The sequence below is a fragment of the Hippocampus guttulatus genome, chromosome 1, assembly GCF_054856545.1.
Source record: "Hippocampus guttulatus isolate MCC_2025c chromosome 1, RoL_Hgut_1.0, whole genome shotgun sequence".
Classification (NCBI taxonomy): Eukaryota; Metazoa; Chordata; class Actinopteri; order Syngnathiformes; family Syngnathidae; genus Hippocampus; species Hippocampus guttulatus.
Window position 1 is genome coordinate 21,073,561 of NC_141261.1, and position 10,958 is coordinate 21,084,518.

At 41.7% G+C, this 10,958-nt stretch overlaps 1 protein-coding gene across 4 annotated transcripts; it reads right to left on the reverse strand.

Moving 5' to 3' along the window:
- Nucleotides 1–524: 524 nt before the first annotated feature.
- On the reverse strand, nt 525–10,693 carry nhej1 (nonhomologous end-joining factor 1). Of its 4 annotated transcripts, none has more exons than XM_086118503.1 (9): nt 10,411–10,693; nt 9,954–10,164; nt 8,555–8,776; nt 8,309–8,447; nt 8,182–8,205; nt 6,656–6,714; nt 2,015–2,180; nt 1,242–1,336; nt 525–756 (listed from the first exon to the last, which is right to left on the reverse strand). In XM_086118503.1, the coding sequence occupies exons 2-9, from the start codon at nt 10,137–10,139 to the stop codon at nt 682–684; spliced, it is 966 nt and encodes a 321-aa protein (XP_085974629.1). In that variant the 5' UTR covers nt 10,140–10,164; nt 10,411–10,693; the 3' UTR covers nt 525–681. The 4 variants fall into 4 exon arrangements, 3 of the variants coding, with proteins under 3 accessions (XP_085974629.1, XP_085974638.1, XP_085974650.1); XR_015101678.1 differs by having other exon boundaries at nt 706–756; nt 2,015–2,148; XM_086118512.1 differs by lacking the exon at nt 8,182–8,205.
- Nucleotides 10,694–10,958: the final 265 nt, after the last annotated feature.

Sequence of the window (10,958 nt, forward strand, 5' to 3'; positions counted from 1 at the left end):
GCCAGAGCTCACCAAAACAGATGACACAAGCAGAATAGTTTGGAAATGTAAAAGACCGCAGTACATTTGAAGACCGTCTTTGTTATGATGTTTGCAATGAAACCATGCCAGGGTGAAATTTTGTCAAATTTTCTAACTTCCGATTTCAATTCTTAAATAAAAATAATAACCTCAAGTTTACCTCTATCGTGGTCACCTTTGGCCAATTAAAATCCATGAAAACTAAGTTTTAAATTCCTTGCTATTGACTGGATTGAATCTTGGCATAACAGGAAAAGGACATTAGAATTTACGAAGTTGAAGCAAACAAACTGCCTGTCGACGGGTCTAACAAATGAACTTTCATTCATATTCTACAGTAAAGATAAGAATTGATGTAAGTTGAAATGATAATTAAAAAAAAAAAAAAGGCAACCCCGCAAGAAACTGTCAGTTGTGTCATCAAATCCAACCAGGTGTTTGGGATAAGTTGATCCCTAAGCATTTTCTGCAGCTGATTCGGCAAAGAAATGACTTATCTCACATTTGCTTCACTAGTCATTTATTATAAATATAAATTCGCAGTTAAAAAGCTTATCTTCCATAATAAAATCATTACATTCATTGATTACCGTAGAGTTTAAAATATTAAAATTGATTTAAAAGTAAGTCATTGAAAATGACGTTTCCTACTGCGGGCACTCATCGGAACAAGCCCACCGCTTTCTTCTTCTTTGCTTTGGAAGGCGCTCGCTCAGAGCGGCCACAGGTGGCGAGCTGCGGAACATTGACGTTGTCAAAATTCAGCACAAACTTATTTTGTTGAGCGCATGCAAAGATTGGACCAAACACTCAACTAAGCACACCAACATCGGACATGTCCACATGTTGAAGGACAAACAAACATAAAGCCATAATAAAATATGTGAAGAATATTCACCTGGGCAGTTATTTAATGAGTGAAATTAATTTTAAAAATTAAGACATATCTATGAATTTCTACATTTTCGGGAAACAAATGGCTAAAATAACAAATATTCCAGGACTCTTGATAACGTCTGCTCAACAGCAAATTTGAATCAGAATTGGCTTTACGAGTCGCTGAACATATTTTTGATGGCGATTTCAAAAATGTCTTTACTTTATTTCTAGCACATCGGGTTTTTGAGGTCCTATCATTTTTGTTTTTAAGGTTCGAACTCTGTCAAAAAGTGATTTGTTGTTGAACGTGTTTGTGTGGACATGGTCTTTGACTGCCATACTTGCTGTGTTGTGGCTGTGCGGACGATGTGGTCTCCCGCTTCCGCCACCGGACTGGTCTGGTTCTGCTCGCTGTTGGCTTCTCCTCGATCAGCGTCTGAAAGATGCGGTGGCCCAAACACGCAAATGTTCCTGGATTTTACAAATCTTTCAGCTTGCAGACATTGTTTTTGTACATTCTCGGTACCGTTTTTTTTTCTTAGTGTTGTTAATAGTTGTCTTTTTCTAGCCATCCGTGGGAGCTTCCACTTCTTAAATTAAAATGTAATTCTTCTCTTTGGTGTCTTCACCTCTTACAATGAACATTTTGGCATTCATTTACTGCAGTAAGGCCATACATGCCTCTTTTGAAAACTATGAATATTACATGAAAACGTGCCATTGTCCCAAAATTGATAAAGTATGTAATCTGGTATACGGGACAATTACAATTTTCAAGTGTTGAGTCGAGAATGAAACACACTTTACCCAAATGGTATGACTTATTCAAGTAAATACAATTCTAAAACATGTTCTTCAAGGGGTTTTCCTGACCCAAAAAGTCCACAATAGACATTGTCAACTCTTTCATATTTGAAAGAGTTGACAATGGAAATAACAAAATTCGACAAAAATCTTCATCTTGGGGAAGTTGTATTCTATTTGCATTACGCAAGCTAAAATGGTTCTCAAAAGGAAGTGAGGTGAACAAATGGGCAGCACACAGTTGTCAGAAGATTGGTTAAACCCTAACCAATCTTCTGACAACTCAAATAAAAGACGTTGGGGCCCAAACCTGAGGAAGTCGTGGCGGCGTCCACAACCGTGGCAACTAATTCGTCCTCCGCAGACAGTTTGCGTTTGCGCATGTTTCCGTGTGCAACGACGGCAGTGTAAAGCTCCTGGAGGTCGACTCCAAAGTTCTTCACGCTGTGATGGTCAGAACAAACCACGGCAAGAGTCTGATGAGAAGAGATCACGAGTGGTTTCTCATGTTATGTTCCACCAAGATCATCATTATTTCAGTGTATATACAGTACTTTTTGTGGCATTTTGAGGGGGGACTGTGAGACGCAATGTAAAATATGGGCCTTTGCTCACTATGGATCGGGAAACCCAACCCGTGTTAATGCGTGGCGATCATACTCATCAAGACTGCAAGCAGAAGTTGCGCCTCATAATAAGATAGAGAAAAAGACTAGAGTCTCTAAGTCCTTCTTTCCCCCGATGGATAGCATACACACTCCAAATTAGCTCCTCAAATATTGACCATCAGAAATTGGTGGTCTTCTGCTCGCTTTCGGGGGCTGAGGGGGCTCCTCAGCACACTCTGGTCAGGCTTCAAGGTTTTGCATTGATTTATTTTTGTGATTTGTTTGTTGAAATACGTGGGGACCGGGGTTCTTAGTTCTGCTTTAGGCACAGAGGAACCAATGTGCTGAAAGGGGTCAGGGGGGTGCCGACCAAGCAGAAAGCCAACCTTATACTGTATTTTTGTTCACAGTAACCCCTCCGCTCACTGGCCGTCCTATTCTGCAGCCTCTTTTGGATGATCTAAGACGCTGAGCTCCATTTGTTTTGCACATATAATCACATAACCAATACAGACTAGAAGATTCTCAGTTCTTGGTTTATTTAAAAAACAAAAAACAACAAAAAAAAAAATCTGATCATATGCCAGCTTTCAGAGCTCAGCAAAACCCAAGTCAAAAGCAAACAGTATGATTCTGGCTTCACTCGACAATTAAACTTCATATTAGTGTTGGATTTAAAGACATGGTTTGCTTCAGTAGCGCTCTGGTAATAAATCAGTTCCAGGGAAGCAACTACGCTTAGGAATTTAAGGTCAATCACAATTCCACATTTTCCTCAGACAGAGAATTGATCTGCAAGTACTTTTCTCTTCTGGTAATAGGACAAAGTCCTCCGAGGATGACAGAGAGAGGTGGGGAGGGAGTGCTCACCTGGTAGCCACACCCCTGAATCCTGCCTCCTGTGGTGGGGAAGGTGAGGAAGTCTATAGCCTGTTGACGTTTGGCTATTATTAGCAAGTTAGCAGCTCTGATTTTAGAAGCTGTTGTTTTCTTAAGGGGGGATGTGGGGGCAGCGGCGGGTTTGCTGGTGCCAGCGAGTCTCACACTCACTCACTTTCTCTCGTCTCTGTTGACGACCTCATGTTTACTTTCTCTACACCATGTGACCTCAGCTTCCTGCCCCAAATCAAAAAGTCATCTATGGCGACCTGCTTCCCCGAATTAATGATCACATTTGACAAAGACAAAAATTAACAGACATCTTGTCAACATTTTGTAGACTGAGCACTAAATTTGGACTATACGGAGGCAGATTAATGACGCACAGAAGTTGAAAGTGTTACCCTGAAATAAAGTATAGATCTTTTTGCCATGATGTCACACATGCATCAAACACTATGAAAAAGTCAATGGCACGTTGTGATTTCGGGGGCTTAAACCAGAACCAACAGCTTGGCCAGGAGCAGCCAGAGTCCTAACTTCAGAGGCTCAGTGACGAAACAATCCAGGAGAATCAACAAAAGCAACAAATAAAAAGGTTCATCCAGGGACCCAGCCAATGTGGTCTACGGTCTACCCTGTCAATACCTAAATTAGGTAGAGTCATTGGTTTCATCACACTGTACGCCCCTTACCGCTAAGGCAGGATGCAAGGTGGGCTACATGTGAGCACTACAAACGTCCCCAAACACCGGGCCACGGACTGGTGCCGGTCTTTGGCCAGATGAAGAAGAGCAAACAACTTTTGGAAATGACTGTGGTGGTCTTAAAAGTTCAGTATCTTTAAGACAGAAAGTACTTAGTTAAAATCTGAAATGGTTGGTCAGATTTAATGGTAGTGGCTTGTGGGATCCCACACGGGTCCATTCTGGTGCCCCTTTCATTCAATGTTTCCATTCAGCCCCTGGCAGTAAAAACGTGTCCTACCACGATGACACAGACATCTCGCTGACAGCGGGGGAATATGGGCCTTTGGACTCTCTCTGTCACAGCCTCAAATATTCTATAACTTCACTCCGACAAGTCTTCGGTCATTGTTTTTGCCCACCAAAAGTCAAGAATTGAATTTCTCAATGTAAAAAAAAGGAAAAAAATGGACTTGGACCTAAACATGAAAACCGTCACATTAAATCAAAGGTGTGCCGTCTAAAATAAAGAAAGACGCATCCATGCATTTTTCTCAAGCAGGTTAGATTACTGTACTGAAAGACAGGTGCTGTAGTGTGCATTCAGAGAGTACAATACTATTCTTTCCTGTGCTCATGTATCTGCACGGCCTTCCTGTCACTTAGAAAACAGACTTTAGTAGAGCTCAACATTAGTATAATCCTTTCTATGGCCTAGCACTAGTAAATCTCTGACATGTTGACCTCATATGAACCCCGACAACCTCAGAGGCAGGTCATATGATGGTGCCCAGAGTCAGAACTAAAACCGATGAAGCTGTGTTTCAGTTCCATGCAGTTAAACTCTAGAACTATATTCCTGCTGACATGAGACAAGCCTCTCCTCTAACAATGTTTTTAGTCCAGCCTGAAAATGGTTTGGTTTAGTAAAGTTATGCGTAAAGTTATTCAAACTGTTCTACCTGCACACTTCTATTTTACTTTACTCTGATGGGATATTGTTTGTTTTATTGATTATGTTGTATTTGGAAATGCGTTTTTAATTTTTGTAAAGCAATGTCAATTTCCCTGTCTGAATTGTGCGATACAAAAAAATTGGAGTCACCTCGCCCTTACCTTGAACACATTTTTTTAGGTTCCATTAAATATTATGAATCTGTTAACGTTTGTTAAGGAATACAAATGAAGAAAACTCCAATACTTTGTGTCGCTATATTCAAATCATTTTCAGCACTGTGCAGTGGCGTGCAAAGAATCTTGGCATATGGGAAGCCACCAAGAATAGCAGAGGTATTTCATTCGAAAACAGGAAAAAGAAGCCCCACAAAGAATTTTGTGGGCTGCATTTGGAGATTTCAAATTGTGAAAGCTTCGAACAGTATGAGGATGTCATCATCCTTCAAAAGGATGCTTGCTGTCCCTGGTTTTGGAAAGACCTGAAGCTATTCCCAAAAAAATAAACCCTTGAATTTGCTGGATTCTGGAAGTTGAAGTGTGTGTTTAGGAAGCCATTAACCTCGATGGTGTGTGAATGTAACGATAGGGTTTCCTGTGCTCTTTTACACACATTTAGGAAACTAGAAGGCATCTTCAAATCACGATTGGTCACATGTCGACCTTTGAGGAAGCTGATGTGGATCAAAGACGCGCTTGGGCTAATTCTAATCAAGTCAATGTTGACTTGAACAGGGAGGAAGAGGCTTGAGGAGAAGACCGCAAGCCATTCCACCACGGTCCCGACTCCCTTCTTTGTCACCAGGGAGCGAGAACTGTGGTGGGAAAGGCCACAAACACACAAAGAAGACTTTTGTATGTAGTCGGTTAAACACCTCTATAATAACTTCAACCTCCTCGTGACAACTCAAGTTACTATCAGGCAAAGGTGAGTCAAAGGCGATTCACCAATGATCACAGGCTGATTCACACTTGCGTTGGATGCGGCGTGATGGGTGCTCCTATGGTAACTGAGAGCCAGACACGCAAATAGCGCTTACATAGAAGGAGAGAAACAAAAACTCATATGAGTGTATACAGAGTTGGCCTTGATAAATATTACACACAAACACTAAACGCCTTCACCCAAACCTACATACACTTACACACAGAGCTAAATCTGGTGTGTGGCTCTCTCTCTAATGCATCATTTTCGAACAACCTTCCGATTTCGGTTGCCTCTGAAGGCGGCCTTGTCACCACCCGGTGGAATTTGCCACCAGAGTCCAAAGACCAAGTCTTTGTCTGTGCCTTCTTCTGTGGTGTTTACCCACCGAGGGTTGTGACCAGCCAAGGACGAAAAATAGCAACCATTGCGCCACATGCATTTGTCCACCACTGTGGAACCAGAAGTAACTTTCCATTATTGCACTGTCAGAAGTGCTTGCTTGTTTTCAATTTGCCCAAACGCAACCGATGTTTTCATCTCAAACGAACAACTTGTGTCGCAACACTCTTTCATTTAAATTACGTGATATCGTCGAAGCGATAGAGGGACAATAAAACAGCCAGTGACCTGAAATAAACTTGCGATCAAAAGACAGTCGGGCAGACACACCTTAGACATTCCTCAAGTTGATATGAAATGTTTAATCACTCACTCACTCACTCACACGAGGAGTCAGGGGTCAACAAAGGCAGAGACATGAAATTCCACACCTCAGCACAGTAAACACAGAGCTGCTATAGATTTGAGGCAAAGAGCGCAAGGTTCTCTCCTCAGCTTTGTGACGACTGAGCTCAAGATCAAAAATGGCGGGACTGTGCCACGTGTCGGCCTCTCACCTTTGCCAGGAAGCTGCCTCTGTAGGTGTGTCGCTCAAATATTTCTGTCTGCAGGCGCGCTGCACATGAGAAGGAACATTCAGCGTTAAAATTGCTCGGTCTTTTTACAATGACGTTACATACATTGTACGTCCAGGAGGAAAAAGTCGAAGTGCTTTCCAATGTTCCCACTAGTAAACAAACTCTTCTATGTCATTTGACCGAGGCGCATCAAGCAAGAGACAGAGGTAATGGCTTGAATGATGATTTTAGCCTTTTCTGTCCCGCGGCAGTTTGGATCTGTTGAGTGGCATTTGAAAAGAAAAAGGTTTGCGAGCTAAATTGCTTTCAAGGGAAAAGGACCGCTGGTCGTCATTTACATTTTAACAAGTACGTTGATTTAAAAAAAAATAAAAAATAATAATAATAGATGTGGAAAGTCAGACAGCGGATACCATTACTGAGGGACTGGCTACTTAATTTTCTCTTTCTTGGAATTTTAGCACAGAGATGCTCTTTTATTGCTGAAATGGGTTGCATGCTGTAGACTAGAGCACTAAGCTAGCATGCTAAGATATTATGTTTTTCAAACTGTAATTACTCAATGACAGCCAAGTAAACATTTTATACATACATAAATGAGAAACTCATATATATATATATGCACACACACACACACAGATATCTATATGAGTGGTTCTTAACCTTTTTAGAGGTACCGAACCCAACCAGTTCAGATGCACATTCACCGAACCCTTCATGAGTGAAAAATAAAAATATATATATTTTTACATATTCAAGATATTAAAAAATGCATTTATTAAAAACAGAAAATATTAAATAAAATTTCAAGAAATAAGTATTCTTTTTTTTTTTTAATTGTACGACGTCCTATCACGAGAGTCCCACGTTGACTACCTAAGCGAACTAAATTTCCCACAGCACTGATTGGACAAGCAATGTCATGTGATGATCTGCAGCCAGTGATGGCCAAGCGGGCGTGTCATAACTAACATGTTGAGTTGCGCGTGTCCTACCCTCCATGGCAGAGGCTCCATCGACCCCCTGAGACCGACACACCGAACCCGGGTTAAGAACAACTGATCTATATATATATCATTCCAAACCAACTTTTCTACACGTTGCATGGGCTTCTCCTCCTGGCTCTTTCCAGTCCGTTTCCTTTCTCTTCTGCCTCTCCTTCAGCTCCTATATTTCCTCTCTTTTATACCCAGCCCTCCTTGCTTCAATCAAGTGGGTTAAGCAGCCACACCTGTTGGGGTTGTGAGGCAAGCTGGAAAATGTAGTGTCTGTTATCATCTTGTTGTTTGCGTCAAACTCTTTGTTGTTGGGTGAGAATAGTGGATCTTTCATACATGCATTGAAAATAATGTATTATCCTGGCCCGCGACCCTAGTGAGGATGAAGTGGTTCGGAAGATGAATGAATGAAATATATGGTGTTGAGAGCATACATTTTGCGCGTATTCGGAAGTGCATGGTCCTATATGTACCCCTACAGTAGCATTGATGAGAAATTGTGGCCACCTCCAACATTTAAGTTGCCTATCCCTGGTCCATGCAGAAAACAGAAAACAAGAGCAACATGCAGAAATGAATGACAAAAATGAATAATATACATGTGTGTACCACATGAACGAGCTGTGTGTCGTACCTCTGCTGAGTGTGGCTCCATTCTCCTTGTAGTCCTGAATCTCGGCATCCTTGCTGACTAGCAAGCCTTCCAGCTGCTCCACCTGCTGCTGCAGCGTGTGGCTCATGGACAACAATGGCTGCACCAGATGAAGACACACCTAGAAGACGAAGACGTCTTTACTTTTAAAGACGACCACTATCATTCTATCAGGTAAGACTTTCAGATCCCTCACAAAATAACAAATTAAATCAAATCCAAGCATACCACGGTGACTGGAGCGGGGGTGCAGTGAAACTCCCAATGTAAAGGCAGCCCTGCGAGCTTGCTCTTGAGCCTCAAGCTCAAGTTGCCTCCATCCAGCCACATCACAGAGATGTTGGCTTCACCTTCGGGTGGCTGCCTGCTGCCTGACAGATGGGGCCGAACCACCTCGATCAGGTGCGAGAAGAAGGCTTTGACGGGGGCTTGCAGACGCTTGTTCAGCTCCTGGCACAACCGTTTGGCAAACAACCACATGTTTGTAAGATGACAAAAATATTCTCTCATTACGACATCGCGGTTCACCTTTTGCGCCTCGCCGCTATATTGCAAATTCATAACTTCTCATTTTTTATGAGTTTAACCATATTCAGGTACCGGTAAGTTTGAAGTTGCACGGCTTTAGTGTAGTGCCACTTGGTGCCGCAACATGCTGGGCAGCACTGTGCTCTACCAGAAGACATTCAGCGTAACAGAAGAAGCAGAGATGGTACCCAATTAAACTCCATTTTTACCACGGAGCAGAGCAAAGATGCACACGATTATTGTTGTATCTTGCCTGAATGTTTCGCTGCCGAGTGTGTGTGTCAACGTTTATAATTATCGTAAAATAAATGCTTACTTCCTTATGCCTGTTTATGGTGGTTTAAATTATGTGTTAGCAATAATTAGAATCAGAATCTCTTTACTGTCATTGTACCACAAGGTGGAACACAATTTCCATTTTGTTCCACCCTGTCCAAAAAAAACAATGACCAAACGAGGGATACAGAAGGTGAGTTGGCCATCTCGCCTTTTACAGCGCGCCGCTTTTGCAGATGAAAAGAGAAAAAAAAACAAAAGCAAGTGGGAGGTGAAAAAGTACAACCCCAGATTAAGCTCCTGTAAAGGGAGTACAGCAAGATTAGAACACCTCTGTAATCATGTTTGGTTGAACTTTTTGGTTTAAATATACAATATTTGCATCACTTTTGTTTCATGCATCAGTCATCAATTGGGAGAGACAAACAAACAGCTTGGAGCAAACACAATCAGCCTCTTATTTGAAGAACTGTGCAAGCAAGAGTCCCACTCAAGAGTCACACAAACTCAAGACTTGCCAATGTCATGTCACCCAACCAGATACTGTATATGCATGTACAGATGCTACTGAAATGACAATATATTTTATGATGGCAATTTATTTATGTTAAAATGTTTCCAATGTATTTTGAAAGTCTACTTTATAAGTTTATTTCAATGTGTTTAAGCATGTGAACGAGGTAAAACTATTTAAAAATGTTTTAATTATATGGTCTCTCTATATCACAGACGTTCACTATCAGAAGTGTGTCTGGAGAGTACACCTCACGATAAAATGAGGTGCCCTGTGTGAGAATAAAAACATTTTTTTGAATCTGTGCACCTGAACGCGGCTCTGGATGGCTGCAGAGTGCATGGTCTCCTCCCACACGCAGTGCAGGTCAGTCAGCAGGATCTGGTACCTTGTCTCGCCAAAGCAGCTCTTAGCAAGAAGTTGGCAACCATCAATGGCGACAGGAAGCCATGGATGCTGAAGGAGACCATCATTGGGTGCTCCGGTGGTCTCCATCCCAATCGACTGGTGTGCTCACAGGCTGCAAGTAAGAGATGACATTTTAAATGTCAAGTAACAACAACCATGAGCAGAGTGTTTCAATTCAAGTTATTTATAATCAAAGTTGGCATGTAAAATCTGACAAGAATGAAGACTATTTCTAATAAGACATTAAAACATGAAGCTGTGACACAATACACTTCTGCAAACAGGCCATCTCAGCTCATTTGTCACAATAACACACAAGACACGTTCTCCTGGTTCCAGATAGTAAAGGCATACTCACAGTTCCGGGCCGTGGCAGGCAAAACTAACGCTATTTCAATTAAGAAAAAAACCAAAATGACAACTTAAAACGACACGTTGTCTGATGAGTTTAACTAGCCAGTTGCTCTTTCTTTTTCGTTCGCTGCGACACTTTTCTATCACATTCGCAAAAGTAGCACCTTACTGATTACAGCAGCTTCTAAAAATGAGACATAAAAGTTTTAAAATAAAATGCGTTTTAACGAATAAACATTATCTCCGGACGCAACTGCTTCTCGATCCGGTGTGTGCGGGTGAGTAAAAACACCGATGTGATACAAGTCAATCATTCACAGTTCCGCTTTTATTCAAACGCTCACAATTTCTTTTTTTTTTTCGTTCTGGGTTATTCCTGGCTCTATTTTACAAAAGAAAATAGTGTGTGTGTGTGTGTGTGTGTGTGTGTGTGTGTGTGTGTGTGTGTGTGTGTGTGTGTGTGTGTGTGCGTGTGTGCGTGCGTGTGTGCGCGTGTGCGTGTAATACACACACACACACACATTCTATCACAGATAAATTTTTTAGGCACTC

Coding starts and splice junctions, on each gene's coding strand:
- nhej1 (XM_086118503.1), bottom strand. CDS start 10,139: ATGGAGACCACCGGAGCACCCAATGATGGTCTCCTTCAGCATCCATGG. Junction 8,206..8,308: donor TGGAGCCACACTCAGCAGAG/GTACGACACACA, acceptor TGCATGGACCAG/GGATAGGCAACTTAAATGTT. Junction 1,337..2,014: donor CGCCGCCACGACTTCCTCAG/GTTTGGGCCCCA, acceptor CGCATCTTTCAG/ACGCTGATCGAGGAGAAGCC.